The following is a 20,000-nucleotide window of genomic DNA, read 5'->3' on the forward strand; positions in this document are numbered from 1 at the left end:
GGGGCCCCTGAATCAATAAATCCTCTCGCTGCGCCTCAACTTTCTTGCATTTTTAACGACGCGCAAAACAAATCGGTCACGTAGGCCTACCGCCAAAAAGAAGAAACCTTCTCGCCGCCCCGTCCTGGTAACCATGGCCTAGGACGCTGTCAATCATTGCCAGCTTGCTCATACCGCTGCGCCCTCGGTTACCGTGGCGAAGCGCGGCAGTGCAGCCAAAGGTTAATTAGGCATAAGCAGCGCGTTTGTGCATCGCTGCCCGCCTGTCTCCGTGGACCCATATATTCCGACCCGTCCGTTGGAAGGTCATGGGTGCGTGTCCCAGCCCGGTGGACATGTTGAGCAGGGGTTCTCTCTCTCTCTCTCTCCTCCCCCCCCCCCCCCCCCCCCCCCCATGGGTCTAGCTGCACGTTCGCTGCCATTTCATCCATGAATCCTTTTCCCCTTCATTGCTAACCTTTAGCACTACCACCGGCAACCCATATTTATGACCGCCCCCCCAATGGTACTTCATCACCCCCTCCCCTCCCCCCCATCGTTTCCCGGCCTCCCTGTCCACCGTTTGAACCCATCTTTCATCCTCGTTTCAAGGTTTGAAGAAATGGTCACTTTTCTTAGTCTTTGAATCTCCAGCGGAGATCATGCGAGGTCTGTTCACACAGGACACCACGAGGGGGGGAAAAAAAGGTTAAACAAGAAAGAAAAGAGGAAAACGAAATTGGCGGGAAAGAGGTCTTTCCACCGGTGAAGCCCCGGAGGTGTACTTTCTCTCTCGGTTGACGCTTTTTCTCTGCGGTTCAAGGTGCTCATTATTCAACCAACTATTTCCAACCAATCCCCCCTCCCTGCCACATCCCACCATGCAAGCGGTAGAGAAGGGCGAGTGTGTTATTAGGGCCGGAGAGAAGAGAGAGAGAGAGAACGAGAGGGAGAGAGCGATAGAGACATGGGGATCTCCACACCCGACTGCGTTAACACATGCTTCCTTCACGTCAACTTCAAGACCCCGCCACACACAACCACCACCCCTCCCTCCCAACACCCCTCAGCCTTTGATAAAAAGCTTGGTGTGAGATCTCTTAAACTGTTAAACTCCTCCACATGTCTATCTCACCCTCCACCTCCCATCTACTCCCCTTTCCCTTCGTCACCAGCCCCCTCTCCATCCACGGACCTCCCCTACACCACGGGGACCCACACGGTGAGACAGGGTCACCAACCCCCCCCCCCCCCCCTTACCTGAGCAGAAGGGCATGGGTGCGCTCCACACCCCGTTGAGCTGACAGGTCCGGGAGGACTCCCCCTTGAGCTGCCGCCCCCCCGCGCAAGAGTAGCGCACCGTGGAGGCGAAGGTGAACTTCTCCCCGCTCAGCAGGCCGTTGGGTGGGGAGCCAGGGTGCCCGCAGTCCACCACTGGGTGGGGAGGAAGGAGAGCGATATGTTGTGTTTATAATGATGTACCATGGGATACATGTGGAGGTATAGGTGAAATATAACATGTTGATCACTTTCAACCCACTCAGATACGCTGTATATATTACAGTGAAGGTATGGGTAGAACATAACATGTTGATCACTCTCAACCCACTCAGATACGCTGTATATATTACAGTGAAGGTATGGGTAGAACATAACATGTTGATCACTCTCAACCCACTCAGATACGCTGTATATATTACAGTGAAGGTATGGGTAGAACGTAACGAGTTGATCACTCTCAACTCACTCAGATACGCTGTATATATTACAGTGAAGGTATGGGTAGAACATAACATGTTGATCACTCTCAACCCACTCAGATACGCTGTATATATTACAGTGAAGGTATGGGTAGAACATAACATGTTGATCACTCTCAACTCACTCAGATACGCTGTATATATTACAGTGAAGGTATGGGTAGAACATAACATGTTGATCACTCTCAACCCACTCAGATACGCTGTATATATTACAGTGAAGGTATGGGTAGAACATAACATGTTGATCACTCTCAACTCACTCAGATACGCTGTATATATTACAGTGAAGGTATGGGTAGAACATAACATGTTGATCACTCTCAACCCACTCAGATACGCTGTATATATTACAGTGAAGGTATGGGTAGAACGTAACGAGTTGATCACTCTCAACTCACTCAGATACGCTGTATATATTACAGTGAAGGTATGGGTAGAACATAACATGTTGATCACTCTCAACTCACTCAGATACGCTGTATATATTACAGTGAAGGTATGGGTAGAACATAACATGTTGATCACTCTCAACTCACTCAGATACGCTGTATATCGATACCTGATTGATAACACATGTGATTTCTACCTAAAAGGTACAATGTAGAGCATTGATCATCCCAAACTAGATACAACGTCTGTAATATCAGCATATACTAGTCTTAACCTCTACTGGTAGGAGTTCCAGAAAGTACGAGCAGAAAGAAATTCTGCTCATACTACTGCTCGTCTAGATGAACGCGTCTTTGTAGTTGCTTCCATAGTCTTGCGTTAGGTTTCTGTAATCTCTTTTTAATGATGTCACTAGCCTGTAATTGAGACGCTGTAACACCCTGCTCTCCCATCTGGGAGAACAGCAGTAGTGATCTAAAGTTTATCTTGTGTTATTATCTCATCTGGCAGACAAAAGAGATGCACTAGGGGCCAGGCAGAGATTTATTCAATCAATGGATTTTTACTTGCTGTTTTCCTTATTTATTGCATTTTCGCTTTCCTATTTATTTATTTTTCTCGTCTGTCTTATTTGTTGGTTTTTCCGTGTATTGTTATATTTATAAAGATTTTTCTGACTTTGTCAAATCAAAAATTGTCGATTGACCAAAAACTGATGATAAACGATTCAGTTGGACGGACCATCTATGGACGTTGACAACGTATTGTACTCACCTATGCACTCAGGTAAGGGCTTGTCCCATTGGCCGGTGGGTTGACAGGTGAGCACAGGCGATCCGAACAGGTAGTATCCCGGGTTGCAGTCGTAGAACACAACGGTGCCAAACGTGAAGTTCCCGTACTCAATTTTGCTCTGGCGAATTGAATTTGGGGGAATGCCTGGATCCGAACAATTCACCACTATACACATAGGGGCAGACGGGAGAGATGCACACACACACACACACACACACACAAACACACACGAATGCACAAACATGTACAAACACAAAGACACAGATTGGAAGATATGTGTTATTAGGTATGAACCAGCTAGGGTCATTTCCATCGTCTCTTAGCGATGCACATCTTAATGTCATTTTAATGCAGTCGTATTAGCATGCTAAAGTAATAACGACTGCATTTTACAATGGCATATACTGTATAAAATAATTGACTTCTTGGAGATATATCCTCTAGCCTTTGGTGATAAAGGGGAGAAGGGGGTGGGCACATTCACAGAGTGGCACATGGGAAGATAATCCAGGTCAGTGCCTTGCTCAAGGGCACTAGAGAGAGCATTAGAGGGTATTAACCCAACACACATGCATTTAGGTGTGAAGGGGAATCCGGAGGGCGTGGACAGTTAGGGTGCGAGTTAGGACATGCAGTGTGAAAGGGTTCTGTAAACGGGGGGATGAGTTTTCAGATTCACACATCATCCTTAAAGATATAACTCATATTCCTTGCTCTTAAGTCATTTGTTCTTAACTGATTTTGCTTGCTTTGATTCCTGGAATCCTAATTTTGTGTGAAAGTTAGATTTTCTTTGACAATTTAGGCTGCTATTGTGTCTCTGTGTATCTGTACAAGCACTTCAACAATCCCAGCATAAGGCCGGGGATTTTCTATTCACTCAACCTTTCTCTGCTGTATTTCAGAGTGGAGCCTTTTGTCAGTTGGGAGAGCTAGGTCGTTTCTTGGTGGAGATGTTTGTTTCTAATTAATATGGCTGTGAAGTTATAGGGAGAGAGGGGTCAGGGTTCATGCCGAGACTACTCAGAGTAAGGGGCTGTTAGAAAAGGGGTGAAGGAGGAGGGGGGGGGTTGGGGTATCATAGCATGTTAGGGGGGGGGGGGGGGGGTTACTGTTCAGGACAAGGTTAGGGGTGAACAGACTTAACTTTTCTCCCCACCTTTACACGTTGGGGGCGGGTGGCTCCACTGTCGGTTGGCCTGACACTGAGCCCGTGCGGGCCCCTCCATCTCGTAACCGCGGTTACACACGAAGCTGACCACGTCGTTGAGGTTGAAGCCGTTTCCCACCGTGCGGCCGTATATGGGACTTCCGGGATGTCCACAGCTGATGGCTGTAAGGAGCAGGAAGTGGAAGGATATCAATATTGATTCACCAAATTGATTTACACAGCGTTATTAAGTATCAAGTATGGTTCAGAAAACAAATACTAATCAACATCGTCTTTAATGCTTTCATACAGAAGAAATAGAAGTAAAGGAAACAGAGGACTATAGGCCGTTGTAATGGCAGGTATGATGCAGCGGTTAGTTCTATTCCCCGCCGAGAAGTCCAGGAATCGATTCCCCGATGTCCGCAACCTAACCTGTGTGATGTGTGGTTTCATGCTCAGGTCTCAACAGCCAAAGCCAGAGTCACAAACTTATTTTGCTCTTTCACTCCATTGCCCTCACTCTACCTTTCTGGTGGAGTGAGTGATAGGAGAGAAGGAGTGGGAGGAGGAGTGGAGAGCAGGTTTGGGAGATAGGGGGGAGGACATTGAGGGGCGACGAGGTGAGAGGAGGAGAGGAGCACGTGGGGAGCAGAGGAAAGGATAGCGAGGGGAGGTGGAAGTGGAAATGGAAAAGAAGAAGAGAGGGAGAAAAACAAAGTTGATGAGAGACGACGAAGGGAAGAGGGCGGGAAATAGACCTGGGGAGACAGGGGGGAGGAGGCGAAGGTTGGGAAGGCAAGGTCTTTCTCAGTTGATCGCTGCAAATCAGATGCGTTCGTTTGTTTGCCCAAGATACAAATTTATCTGACACCGTCAGCATATCCAGGGGGCATGGACCTACAAACAAACCCAATCAGTCTTGTCACTCTCTTTCTCTTTTAAGCCCACAGACAGACGCACACACACACACACACGCGCACACACACACGCGCGCACACACACATACACACACGCACTCATTTGTGCGTGCGCAGACGCTCTCATCATCATTCAGTGTTTGCGTCTCTCAACAAGAGCCTCTCATCTCCATAATTGCAGTATAATTTTGTTCTGAAATGATTTCCTTCAATAACTTTTGCATGAATAACCTCGGTAGAAAAACAGCCCAGCGCAAACGCTCAACACACACAAGCACCAAACACTCCATTTTGTGCGGAATCAGTAGTCTGTTTGCACACGTATAGATATATCTATATACATATATATATATATTTAGATACTGTGTTAGATCCACCAGGCAGCGTGTTCAATGTTTAATGCTGAAAGTTGTACAGAGCAAACTAACGCAGACGCTGGTTAACTTTAGGTCTGTGACATTTGCATTCTAGTTGAAGATCAGTTAAAGGGCATGTAGGAATAAAATACAATCGGTATATTAATAGTCTCTGCCGTTGCTTGCGTTCGACCTGAGCGGGAGAGTGCATTAGCATTTGCACCACGTTGGGAGAGGTTCCTCAACACAAAGTCCTCTAATCTTTCAATTCTGTCGGTGGAAAATGATGCGTCCTTTTGGCTAGGAATGGCCCATGTCCTCCGAACACACACACACACACACACACACACACACACACACACACACACACACACACACACACACACACACACACACACACACACACACAGGCTGCCAAAAACCACCCGGCTTCGGCAGAAAGCTAAATTTGTCAGATTTTCACAGTTAGCCTCCAACTGTCAAAGGCTCCTCCATTAGTCCCCCCCCAGCAGGGCTATTCATTTTACCCACACCTCACTGGGCAGACACACGCGCAGTCGTGCACACACACACACACACACACACACACACACACACACACACCATCTCACACACCCACACACATTTCCTCACACACACATGCACCCTCACACACTCACAGCCGCACGCATACACCGGCAAACATACACACGTGCATGCATACACACACCCACAGAAATGCAAACGCACAGAAATGCAAACACACATACACACAAATTAAAATTATACACCTATTCCTATTAACATAATTATTATTCTGCCTTAATCGGCTATCACGCTGATTAAATGTCGACTTTACAATGGCGCCTATATCAAGTTTACCCCAGGGCTAAACTCACAATGATTACCATCTTATGAAGGTGGGGGTTTAGCTGTTGGTTTAATGGGGAGAGACAAATGGTCTTGGGGGGGGTCGGTTGACGGTGTGCGGGTGCCAATGCTTTTCAAATACACTTGCTAACCATCGGGTCTCTCGCTAGAGTGTAATTCGACCGAAAATTCAATTTTCGTTTATGGAATTCCCACCCAAAGTGATATTAGTCTAGAATCCTACATTCTGGTAAAATGACCCTCATTTTGACTCCAATTCTAAACCGTATTGATACAAACTTCCACACAAGTACCCGCTTGGGGGACCACCAGGGGCATGGAATTACGATTCTATTATTTTTCTCTGCGAGCCTCTGTCATAAAGTCATCTAACTGCCATTCACAGTTTTATTGTATTCCAATTCCCACAATAAGCAACACAAAAACTGGACCGAACACTGGCAGAGAAAGAGTGGCAAAATGCTTACCATCAAGGAACATAGAAACGTCTGTACATTTTCTTTCCCTCCTTATGATTCAGAATCTCTCTACCACTGGTAACCAATGTTCATCAGCTGTTAACTATTACCATACCATTTAGTCATTGGGGAGACGCCTTGACCCAACGTGGCCTAGAGAGAACGATGATATGGCGTCAGGGTAGGGGCCATCTAGGTCAACGTTGCCCACGGCTTGACTGCTGAAACTGGGAATCGTACCCGGGGTCTCCCTAACAACGAGACTATCCTGCCGCATCGATACTGTATCTTGTTGTGTGCGCATGCGCGTGCACGCACATGTGTGTGAGTGTGTAAGGGAACGTCGTTAAGAAAAGTGTGTGTGTGTGTGTGTGTGTGTGTGTGTGTGTGTGTGTGTGTGTGTGTGTGTGTGTGTGTGTGTGTGTGTGTGCAACCACTTACGTATGCACACAGGAAGTTGTCCGGACCACTGGTTGTCTTGGAGACAGATCCTCACCGAGGAGCCAATCAGTCTGAATCCCGGTAAACACTGGTACACCACCGTGTCCCGGTAACCAAAGTTCTCGCCGATCACCTGACCGTTCACGATGCTCTCTGGGATCCCGCAATGGCCGGCTAGAAGACACAAACACACACAGTGAGGGGGGAGAGAGAGACATAGAGACAGAGAGGGGGAAGGCAGAGACATATAGAGGCATAGAGAGTGATGGGAGGAAGAGAGAGAGAGAGAGAGAGAGAGAGAGAGAGAGAGAGAGAGAGAGAGAGAGAGAGAGGGTGATGGAGAGAGACTTAGTGAGACAGATAGAGAGAAAGAGAGAGAGATAGAAAGAGAGACAGGGGGAGATAGGCAGAGACAGGGAGAGAAATGTGTTATTAAAACAGCCAATGCGTTAACATAAGCAAGCTTTGATGTCTCATTTTAAATTTCATCACGTTGCAACTCGCAAGTCGGGCAACATGAAGCCCGAGTTAATTTGTCCAAGCGCGGTTTGTTCTGGTCTCTTATCTGCGTCTGCTAATGTCTGCATCAGAGCATTGATTACACTGTCCCGGCTAATGGCTACGTCCCTAGCTGTTAGCATGTTTTTTTTATTCCTATTAGGGAGAGTGTGGCGGCGCCACTTCAAACACAACTAATAGAGACAAATCCACCTTGACGTCCACACAAGCGTTCTGCCCGCTAACAATCAAGCGTATCAAATAAGTGTGTGTGTGTGTGTGTGTGTGTGTGTGTGTGTGTGTGTGTGTGTGTGTGTGTGTGTGTGTGTGTGTGTGTGTGTGTGTGTGTGTGTATTCGGGGTGGGCTCCAGGTTTGTTTAGCATTGGTTTACAAGACTTTTGGAATCTACAGAGTCAGGCATCGGAGAATTAAACTGATGCGTTTAGGATCAAACAAGATTCTCATTCGAGATTCCACTCGGCCCGCCGCTCTTTGAAGAACATAATGCTGATACCTATCTTCACACACACGGACAGACACGCAGGTATACACACACACACACACACACACACACACACAAACATACACACAGCAGTATTTCTCTTTTAAGCAGTATTTCTCTTTTAATTGTAGTCGTCAATATCAAACGTCCACAATGAGTCACATGTTGTCCGACTGAAGCAGTATTTCTTAAGACCAGTCAGTGTTTAAGTAGAAATCACTGATAACAATCAAGTATCAACTCCTGCTTAGTGTCTCCTCAGCATTAGTTAGACGTGAATAACGGCCTTCATAAAAGTAGTGGAGGAGACAAAATGAAAGCCAAAACACCAAAAAATACTTGAATTGAAAACACATCTAGGTCTCCCCAATAACCGCTGTATGCTTTAGGTGGTTTACACCGCAGTACTTATTCAGCTATCAGGGCTGCTGTTAAAAGAAGACAACATTTTATAAAGGGTCTGAGCTTGAGCCTGTGTGGCTCTGTGGTGCATTGGAGAGTTTAAACGCACTCTCTGGCTGCAGCGTTCTGCACGGATTGAGGTCACGATTTGTGTGTCCGGAATGAACGAGCAGGGGGGTCTTACAGCATGTGTCAAGTGGTCAGCAGCATGACTGAGAGGACATGGGGAGCATGTAAAACTTGGAGCCTGACACGTTAAGACAAGCGTCCAGGGTGTGTTTTACTAAAGCATAGCCCTGGGAAGACAGAGAGCCATTCGTGTCCCAGGATCACCCAACCTCTCTGAGGTGTAAAGGCTGAATCACGTGCATTTACTGACACAACATATCAACAGGATCAGAAGAGCGAAGAGCAAAGTACAAGGACTCTATGGGGGGATTGTAATGTTTAGTGTGTAGGTCATGAAGTAGGAGTAGACCACAGGGTATACTGATTCGAGAATAGCGCTGGATCCAAGCTGAAAGGGTCATTTTTTGGCCAGAAGGAAGGGAATATAAACATCCTGCTTAAAAGGTTACCATTTCCAGAGGAAGGAGGCTCACACGAGACAAGATGAGATACATTCACACTCATCAATCAGAGATCACATCATAATTATATTGTGCTGCTTGCGACATTTGTATCACATTAAGCACGCTATTGGATTTATAATAGTATAATCGTTATTTATTCAGAACGTTTCCGATGGCTTAAGGGGCCGGTTAAAAGTAGATTACACGGCAATAAAACTCAGATTGGAATGAGTAAAGCCTTCGGAAAATGATCAAAAGGAAATAACGACCGGAAAAACTGGAGCAATCTGACCCAATCTGAGGATAAAAAGTAAGGTAAAAAATAATTAAAAGAGCCATTCAAAACAAACCAAAAAGCTTTGTTTGGAGGCAGGTTCTCCACCCGTCTACGTACCCAGGCACCGCGTCTCGCTGCCGCTCCACAGGCCCGAGGAGAGGCACTCCCTGACGGCCGAGCCCACCAGCATGAAGCCCGTGTCGCAGGTGAAGATGGCCGTGGCGCTGAAGCTGGTCTGGGTGCCGATCTTCCTCCCGTTGGTGGGCGACGGGAGTTCTCCGCACGAGATGACTGCAGAGGGAACGCAGCGACCCGACCGGTGCAGAGACGGACCGGGGAACAGGGTAAACGTCGAGCACAGGGTCTATACGAGTCTATACGTCGATACGAGTAGAACGCATTGTTGAATGGATATGGGACCGTTTAAACCAGATATCTATGTTTAGTTATTCGGTGACCGTTGTAAATATTATCCTTGAAAACAGTACATCTCTGGTATTTCAATGGTATTTCCATTAACTGGATTCCTTCCTTTGGTCCCAATTGTATATTTAGTTCTATTTTTGTATCTAATATGTATTGTTATATTATTGTGTATTATTTGGTAGTTTTCTTAAAGAAGGAAACAAAGCATTTCATAACATTCTATACTCATAATAACCTTCAAATAACTTGCACCTTGCTATAAATTCCTTATAACTATACATAACAAATACATTCCGATTTAAAACAACAACAACAAGAAACCGATCGACGAGAACGTACTCTGGCAGTGGGGCCGGTCGTTCCTCCAGCTCCACGCGCCATTGGGCAGGCACTCGATGTGGGCGGGGCCCAGGCGGTAGTAGCCCGGGTCGCAGGTGAACACGATGCGGGTCTTGTACTCGTAGTGGGAGCCGTTCACGATCCTCCAGCGCCCGTGCTCCAGGGAGAAGGAGCCGATGCTGGGACAGACCACCACTAGAACGGAACGAACCGACAGCGTGAGGGAGGTCCCGGGTCCAGGAGGGGCAGCCCAGAGCACACCACCGTGTCGCGACGGACGTTCAATAAGACCCACTTGTTCAGAGTTCACCTAGACTCTGTACAGCTTCCCCCCCCCCCACAACCCTCTTACACACTTATTGTATGTTGTACGTCCTGGCACTTAATGTACTCACTTATTGTATGTTGTACGTCCTGGCACTTAATGTACTCACTTATTGTATATTGTACGTCCTGGCACTTAATGTACTCACTTATTGTATATTGTACGTCCTGACACTTAATGTACACGCTTATTGTATGTTGTACGTCCTGGCACTTAATGTACACGCTTATTGTATGTTGTACGTCCTGGCACTTAACGTACACACTTATTGTATGTTGTATGTCCTTGCACCCAAAAATAGTACTGAGCATTGAGCATCTTAGCTCCTCGCTATCTTTGTTGTGCACGGAGAAGTGGTTAATCTAGTGGTTGTGAGTGCTTGGCACTTGGTTTTATGAACATCCTTACTTTAACAACAGCGATATATTGTTTCTCTTTCTTTTGACAAATGTACTTATTGCAAGTCGTTTGGGATAAAAGCTTCTGCTAAATGCCCTCGATGTTAATGAAATAAAAATTTAAACATGTTAGTACAAGCTTCTACCTCTATTTCTGGGTTTCACTACAGAAATGAGACTCACACTCTTTGTGATATGGGCTTAAGAGTCAACTCCACCTGTCCCCAAAGCGTGCGTTTGTTGCTAGAAAGCCACTTCACCGTTCGATGTATAACGCCAGCAAACCACTTAACGTAGCATCGAGGCTAGTTGCACTGACATCGTCTTTGGCGGTATGACAACAGTGGAAAATGCTTCACTAAAACATGCTACCTTTTGAGCCAGTAGTCACATGGTTAGAAGTACGATACATACTGAGCAGATACTCCTTTCCACAATGTCTAAATAACGCAGTGAGCTCAGACGCTTATCATAAAGGAGCGGTAAAAGGGGGAGGGGCATCTGGCTCAAGGATGCCTCCAGGTGAGGCTGCAGACATTGGGGGGGGGGGCGGGGGCGGGGGGGATTGGACCCCAGAACCCTCCAGAAGGCCCCTAGCTCTTACCGGAGCAGCGGGGGATCTTGTTGTGGTTGCTCCAGGTGCCGTCGGGCTGGCACACGGCGGAGGTAAGCTCCTTGCTGGACAGCCGGTAGCCGTCGCTGCAGAAGTAGGACACGCGGGTGCCCACGGAGTAGTCCGAGGTGAGCACGCCGCCGTTAGCCGGCGCCTTGGGGGCACCGCAGGACACCGCTGTGATGGGGGTGGGGGGGGGAGCGGGGGGGACGACGACACACGGTGGCCGGTTAGGAGGATGAGGAGACACAGGTGTGGGCACGGACACTTACGCACACACACACACACACACACACACACACACACACACACACACACACACACACACACACACACACACACACACACACACACACACACACACACACACACACACACACACACACACACACATTTCCCCATGTCTTCACTGTGGCTGTTGACTGTTGAGCAGGCAGCTATTGCAGTTTTATAGTGAACTACTATTATACAAGGGCAAGGTAAAATTGACGCCTGTTTCAAAAATAAAATTTTGCCTTCAACTCTGTTCTGGACGTTTTGGGCGGTAAACTGTTTTTTCATGATTTGAATATTGTAAATGTCAATGGAAGTGGATTTAAGGCGCTTAATTAATCAGATATCCTGTCCCAAAGGGCTTCACAGGCTGACATTACACAACCCTTCCTCACCCAAAGACCTCTGAGGGACGGAAGATAGAAAACTCACACACACACACACACACACACACACACACAGAACACAAGCAATCACATACACACACACAAGGACAGCTCAGAAACACACAGCAGACACACGCACACTTAAACAGACGCAGCACTTCACAAACACACACCGAAATAACCTAAACACACACTCAAACACAGACAGCACACAAACACAAAGACGTAGCGGACACAAACACACAAACACACACCCCAAAATAAGTAACCCAAACACACACAGTACACACACACAGCACCCACCTTGGCAGGCGGGCACGGGCGAGTCCCAGTTGTGGTACCCGGCCGGCGTGCGGCGGCAGGTGCCGGTGGCGTTGCCCAGGAGACGGTAACCGCGGTCGCAGGCCCAGCGCACCACGCTGTTGACGTGGCCGCCCGTCTGGGACGAGATGGAGCCGTGCAGCGGGGAGTCCGGCGTGGAACAGTACAGCGCTGGAGGAACGCAAAGGGGACGGGACGGGGACGGGGGGGGGGACATACGGACGGACAGACATGAATCACACCCCGCCAGGTCGATAACCTCACTGCCCAGCGAGCTTCCCAACTAGCGCCCGGGCCCGACAATCGCAGCGGTGTGTGTGTGTGTGTGTGTCACTTAGATCGCCGTGTGTGTTGATTACGCCGCGACATCGCACACGACGGCGGCGGATCAATAAAAAACGAACTGCACGAAAAGGCGGCGTCCACCTGATTGCAATCATGTTTTTAACAAGCCATCGTATTTATGACAGCCATGCTACATCTCCGCCGGCGGTGTTTAATGACCGAATGATCCGTGCAGTCATTAACGGCTTTCCTGCAGCAAATTGTTTTCTTTCTATCGTTTTTTTTACATGAATCACGTCATCACGTCCCCCCCAGCCCCCGGCCCCCCCCCGGCTGGTTTGGCTGTGCTGGAGGAATAAGAGGAATCGGTGAGATTTAATGCACCGCCGCTCCGGTGGAAGGGGTTCGATATCCGACGGCAGACTGCCACACGGGCCGGCGGGCTGCGCTCGCAGTGCGAGTGCAAACGCTGTCAGCGTCGACAGTTTCTTTGCTGATGGGGGTCATTTGTTCTAAGAATATACACCTCATCTTGGACGGGACGTACGAGACGGAAGGATTCCTGTAGTGTAATAGTCTGGGAGTCGGACGGACAGACAGAAGGACAGCCGAGTGCAACGCTCACTCTGTACAGTACAGCACTTCAGCAATGAAGCTTGATACACATGTATATATATATATATATATACAGTATATGTCTATAAATATCTATATATACACAGCAGGATCACTGTCCATTTGTCTGTGCGTCCCTTCTTATCTTCATGCATTAGGAGAGTAGCAGAAGAGGGAGTAATAGTAAAGTAAAGTCGGGATACATACTTTGGTACTCACCAACATAGCGGATTTTGAAGCCCCTCTTGTTGGTGCCGTGGTCGGAGGCCCAGCGCACCAGGAACTGGTGGCTGGAGCTGGTGATGTTGAAGGGCGTGGCCAGGTCCCCGCTCAGCGTGGCCAGGGTGGGGCTGTTGGCCGTGGGGCCTTGTGGGGGGGAGACCGAGGAGGACAAGGTTGAGGGGAGGACAGTGGGCGGGTGGGTACGACATTTGACGAATGTTTAGAGACGTCCTGGGAAGGGCCCGGGGTTGTGTCGTGTCTTATTTATTTGGCATTGTTTAGCATGTTTTTATTCATTTTGTGGTTATTCCAGCTTCATGTTCATGTGCTCATCGACAGAGCATCGGGCAGCAGTCACTCGGGGCTTGGATTAATACAGAGCAAAAAAGTAAATATAAAAGAAAAAAATGTATCTGTCTCTGTCCGTTTTTTCCTGTGTGTGTGTGTGTGTGTGTGTGTGTGTGTGTGTGTGTGTGTGTGTGTGTGTGTGTGTGTGTGTGTGTGCGTGCACGTGCGTGCGTGCGTTGTACCATCGAATATCTCCAGCACGTCAAACTCCCTCTCGGTGTGGAAGCTCTCGAAGGTGATGGTGACGTTGTAGCCCTTCTCCACGGCAACGCTCCACGAACACATCTGGAGGTTGGGGTAGCTCTCTGGCCAACCAGGACTCAGGATGACCCCCGACGAATCGTATCGCACGTCGTGGGCGGGACATTGGACTGGTGAGGGGTGAAAGAGAGGACAAGGCCAAGGCCTCTATAGGATATTTTTCATTCATCTTCAACAAATGAAATAATTGCAATTAATTATCTTTTCCTGGTTTTCAAAAAGGATTAAATAATTGAGTTGAAAATACGTGCACAGGCAGACACACGGACACACACACACACAGACACGAACACATACACACATACCTTGACAGGTCGGGGGCGGCCCGTCCATCTGCAGTCTATCGCCGAGGCGACACGTCAGGATCTCACTGCCGACCAATGAGAAGCCAGGGAGGCAGCGGTACCTGATGATGTCACCTGTGTGTGTGTGTGTGTGTGTGGGCGAGGATATTTCAATGATTCACTTCCCTTGATATTTCTATACATATCTTCAATGGGCTGTCGACAGTGTAAAAACAAAACATGTTAATTTAATCATTCAGTAAATGAAACTTCAGTTAGGTCTGTCCTTCACATTCGGTCGCCCACACACATGCGTATGTGACGCCACGGTCGGTGGGAGGGCTGGCGCTGGTGGAGGCAGCATCCTGTCTCCACAGGAAGGCCGTTATGGGTTATGGGTAAGAGAGGGAGGTACCTTGCTCAAGGGCACGGACAGAGAAAGAAGGAGGAGGCGAGTGGTTCGAACCACAGCACAAGCAACCCCCATTGTTCCAGACACCTCCCTCTTCTACTACTAGTACTTCTACTACTACTAGTGGTAGTTCTACTAGTACCTTCTCAGCTACCCAGTGGAACAGTATATATGTTGTTTTCTTTGTCACGTTTGTGATGGTGATTGACAGACAGTTTGTGGAGTGGCACGGCCGACGCACGCTCACCTATCTCCAGCTCTCCGTCCTCCATCAACAGGTTGACGTTGGAGACTTCAGGAGGGGGCTGGCACACTCTGAGCTGGTAGGCTGGGGGGGGGCAGAGACACCCACACAAACACACGCACATTGTCACAAAGAAAAAAAAAGATTTAGTATTATTTAAGTCAATCAGCAGACACTTTCATCCAAGCCGTTTGATTAAGGATAAGGAGTTAGCAGTAGCGTGCAGAAATTTAAGCTCGAACTCGGTACCGCTGCAACCATCATCCAGTCACTATCTCAGCCCCCAGGGGTACCAACAGTAGACAATCACATGGCTGACTTGAATGGACGGGCCGATTCAGCTGTTCTGGGGGCAAATAGCTTGCGTTGGCAAGCGGGCCGCTGATGCATTCTGCCCCCACCACTGCCTTTAAAGGCCTTGGATTTCGGTTGGTCGACTAGACAAACACACTGACGAAACACACTAACCCCGAGGCAGGCATCCATGCACATCTCCAATCACTACATCAGCCCGCCTCATGCACCCCCGATCTCCCCTGAGAGAAAACCAAACAGTTAGTCTTACATCACGCAGTCACTTCATGTCTTTAGATCTCTTTTAGTGTATTGTTAAACTTTTAAAGCAGGGGTTTTTTTCTCTCCTCCCTCCACCACCAAAAAATAAAATAAAAACCGTCTCAGGTCTGCCATGGTCTGGAATCAAAGCGGAGAGGAGATGGAGGGGCCTGTGAGATTAGAGAGCCCAGCCTTAGATCATAACAAGAGGGAACTGGGTTCACAGCCGCCTAGCTGAGGAGTGGAATCGATACTACTGCATGACCATAGATTACTCACTAACGCTGAGGCCGAGAGAGAGAGAGAGGGGAAATATAGGCCGAGGTAGACAGGAGGGACGGAGAGTGCAGAGGGAGGAGAGAGGGCTATAAATTAGGATTAAATTGACTATGAGAATGAGACCTTCCAATAACATCTGCCGCTCTCATGCGTATCAAAGACCCCCCCCCTCCCCCTGCTAGTTTATATATGTGTGTGTGTGTGTGTGTGTGTGTGTGTGTGTGTGTGTGCATGTGCTCTCCAATGACTGATGATGTGTGTACTAGATTAATGTGTGCATGTCTGTGGGAATATGGATGCATTTGGATGGATGCATGGTTCCTCATTCTCCTCAAATTAGAGAAATGCGAATTGGAGAAGCGCTCCCGCCACGACACGTGAACGTGTCTCTCTCACAGCAATCAATCGCCTGGTTATATGTGTTGGCTCTCGGCAATCTAGAATACCTCAAACTGTTAAAGCAATGCATTCTGGGTCGAAACCACAGGTGGTGACCCTATAGGTGACAAATTGAGGAGCAGGTCGGGGTTGGGCATCTTGCTCATGGAACGTCTACACTCTTAAAACAACCGGTTCTGCATGGAGCATGTACAAATACAACCGCTCGCATGCAGAGCGAGCCCCGGAAATATCCCAAAGGTAATATAGAACCATCTTATGGGATTTTGTTTTCTAAGAACCGTAGAGACAATGTACTTGATGTAGAACCTCTGAATGCTCAATAGTGCAGGTGGGTCGTTGACAAAGGTATTATCTTTCGATTTCGAGCAGACCCCCTAACCATTTGAGGTTCCTCTCCCGGGGTGGGCAGCACTACACGTTTTATTCGTGCTACATTCAGGGAATCGATCGCGGACTATGGATCCTCAAGGGCTGACTGCAGGAGTAGAAATCGTTGTGTTTTTAAGGGAGCGCCGAACAAATGACTCTAACAAAAGAGGAGTACATTTGTAGTTAATATAAACAACACAAATCTGATCCAACCCTCCCCAATACGTATGTTCCTCCAAACCGGGGTTACCGGCCGTTCTAAAAAGCGATACATACCTGCCTTTTACACCTTTTAAACCACTCGTGACAGTGTTACCGTTGGACTCATGAGTTTTTGTTGTGTACTTAATTAACTAAGTCATTAATTGCCGTCAAAAAACTGCCTAAAGATCAACTAGTGGCAGTTCCCCATTGAGGAGCGTGTCTGGTGTCGGTGAAGACCCTGCATTGCAGTTTACTCCTGGGGGAAAGGCTGCTGTTTTCCGCTCGCCTGGAAAGGTGGACCGCCTGCGTTGCACTCCGCCGAGGGATGCTCTGACCGTGGCGACACGATGGAGCAAAAGGTTCCCGTCCATCGTCAACGGAACAGACTGAACAGCTGATGAGGAAACAGGGACGCCCCCCATTTCTCTATTATCATTTGGTAGACGTTTGTCCAAAGTCTTGTTTTCGACGTGTCATTTAGGAGCGGGTAGAGGAACCATGACTCAAGGTTTCCGCCCGATATGGCGCAAACATTGAGGATCAAAGAACCATGGAGGTTTTGGCACAGAGTGAACTACTTCCGCCATGGCTAGACCGTCCAGCGGCGCCTTTCCCCCCGGCCCGTACGGTTGCGAGCACAACTGCAGGTTGCTGGTTCCTTCCTCTTCACATTTCTTTCCCATTTTCTCAAAGAGAGGAGAAGGTCTTTCTTCCTCACGCTGTTCCTCGAAGGCTTCGGTGTGAAAAGAAGTAACCTCGAGGGGAATGGCCTGATATGGGTCGGGCATTACAGAGTTTGTATTCCGAACCTTGGTTTAGGTTTTTTGAATCAAGTTCCGCTTGAAAGCAAGGACATATATATATATACATGACTGAAGGGAGCAACGGGAAAGAAATTAACTTTTTTTTGGAAACTTTTGAAGCTTTCAGCACAAAATCCAGAAGCCTCGAGGAAGCTCTGCTCACTACAGTATCCATCTCACACTTCACCCTGAAAGAAACCCCACGCCTATTCCAAGAAAATAATAAAAAGGCAGCCCACAGAAGTGCATAGATGTGTGCAACGGGGGACTGGGGTCTACTCCATAAAAAATAAAGAACGACCCGTCATGTTCTCGTCTCCTGTTCCGAGATTTATCCCCTTTATCGACACGGAGGCTCTCTGCTGGCCGTGGACGCGGGCGGCCTAAGCAGTCTGCACTGAATAAAAGCTAATCCTGCTAGTTCTGCTGGAGAGAGCCGGCATATTGGTATCACCCGCGTTCGATATCCAAATCGGAGCGCAGATCAGCCTCGGGAATGAAACATGTCTAAACTATCGATGGGACGATCCGTTATCAGCATATTCTATTCCCTACCAGACGTGCTCCCGCTTCTAATAAACTGGGAAGTCATAAAAAGAAGGCCCCAGAGAAGTGGCGGACGAGCCTGAAAATCGGTATGGCCCTCTTTCATGAAGGCCTTTCATTATGATTTTAGTCCATGTTGACGGATCACCAGCATGGTGGCACACTAGCAGGGAGCCACACACACACACACACACACACACACACACACACACACACACACACACACACACACACACACACACACACACACACACACACACACACACGTGCCTGAGAGCTGTTACCCGCCATGTGACCGAAGAAGAAGATATAGGCTGTACTCAAGTTAACCAGTTGCTTTTACGATTGAATTTTACATCCGATTAGGCTCCCAGTGCACTTTATTCAGATACATGGCATTAATGAGAAGGAAGGAAACAGGTTGGCTGCAAGCCCTTTGGGTTTGAATCCAGAACTTTCGGCCGGGAGTTAAGAACCATAACCAGTCGAAGATAGCCATTCAGAACAATTAACAGCCATTATTAGCCCCCTTTGGCCAATAGCCAAGAAGCTGTCACTATTTTTAATGAGTCTTATCTAATATTTGATTGGCAAATTATCTAATGGATGTGTTTAACAGGTTGAATAGCAAAGTATCTTCTTCATTTAAAAAAGAGCAGGCACTGAGATAATTGTTCCTTTCAGTCTGTCAACTACCAGGGAATTAAAGGGATCTGCAACTGAGGAAAACCACTGACTAAGAGAGGATTAATGCTGTAGAAGTTCCAGGTGAAAGACACGCTAATTAGAGTGAGCTGGATTAGCCGATTGGGTCTGCTGAGCTATTAAAAGTTACCTTTAGGGACGTGATTAAGTAACCATAATTCTTGACGCATCCATTTAACAAGCGTTTGCCGAACATTTGTACATTTGTTCTTTGTTGTTTGCTATGTTGTGTTTCAACAGTGTTAATAAGTCATCCGCCCGATTTGAATCGCTGGACCGCAGTTTTCTGTTTGTTTGCTATTATGCTTCTTCCACTGTCCTGTTTCCTTCAACATATCCATTTAGTTTTCAAAAAGCCTTCAGCAGCGGATAAAAACTCTGCGGGATTTAAACGCCATCTGTGATCCGAGCGTCCTTCAGCAAGTTCTGCTGATGCCTTCCACTCATCGTGCCAAGGTACACCCAAAACCAAAGCAAGCTCAAGAGGACGGAAATAGGCCCATCAAAAGACATGTGAAAGACTCTCTCGAACTACGAAGATACGAGCATGTGTACTCTTGGCACGTCCCAAGAGTCCCGGACTCTTGGGACGTGCCTTGGGACGTGCTGTGGGGGAAAAACAAAGACAACTCAGTCTGAGGCCTTGAAAGTTTCAGAGAGAAAGAGGGGCCGTAAATTAGAGGCATTCACCGCGGGGACATCAGATTACACCTTCAGTCAGTGCCGCGCTGTAGAGTGGCCACGCACAATTCAAATAAAGTGTTCCTGCTAAACAGATCGATGCTATCGCCGTACCCCTGTAATTACCAACAACAATACCTTCGCCTCTCACCGAGGGCCCCACTGCAGACTAGAGTAGGCTCTGAGCGGAGCTCCAAGGCCCCGAGGTTAGTGGAACTCGGCAGAGAGATTCCAGCCGAGTGGTCCCTCTAAAAAGAATTGTCCCGCTTAAATACGGTGTTTCCACTTATTCAGGTGGGAGCCCCTCATTTAAATCTTTGCACAGATTTT

At 47.8% G+C, this 20,000-nt stretch overlaps 1 protein-coding gene across 1 annotated transcript in view; it reads right to left on the reverse strand.

The window, feature by feature from the left end:
* LOC132451539 (CUB and sushi domain-containing protein 3-like) overlaps nt 1-20,000 on the reverse strand; it is a 243,589-nt gene that overhangs the window by 12,445 nt on the left and 211,144 nt on the right. Inside the window, exons 46-57 of the mRNA XM_060044079.1 lie at nt 15,130-15,210; nt 14,492-14,605; nt 14,108-14,296; nt 13,563-13,721; nt 12,438-12,626; nt 11,467-11,652; nt 10,140-10,334; nt 9,492-9,665; nt 7,123-7,296; nt 4,087-4,260; nt 2,907-3,092; nt 1,240-1,413 (exon numbers count right to left, since the gene is read on the reverse strand). Of these exons, the coding sequence (XP_059900062.1) occupies nt 1,240-1,413; nt 2,907-3,092; nt 4,087-4,260; nt 7,123-7,296; nt 9,492-9,665; nt 10,140-10,334; nt 11,467-11,652; nt 12,438-12,626; nt 13,563-13,721; nt 14,108-14,296; nt 14,492-14,605; nt 15,130-15,210 (1,995 nt within the window). The remainder of the gene's footprint in view (nt 1-1,239; nt 1,414-2,906; nt 3,093-4,086; nt 4,261-7,122; nt 7,297-9,491; nt 9,666-10,139; nt 10,335-11,466; nt 11,653-12,437; nt 12,627-13,562; nt 13,722-14,107; nt 14,297-14,491; nt 14,606-15,129; nt 15,211-20,000) is intronic.

Source organism: Gadus macrocephalus, chromosome 22 (assembly GCF_031168955.1).
Source record: "Gadus macrocephalus chromosome 22, ASM3116895v1".
Taxonomy (NCBI): Eukaryota; Metazoa; Chordata; class Actinopteri; order Gadiformes; family Gadidae; genus Gadus; species Gadus macrocephalus.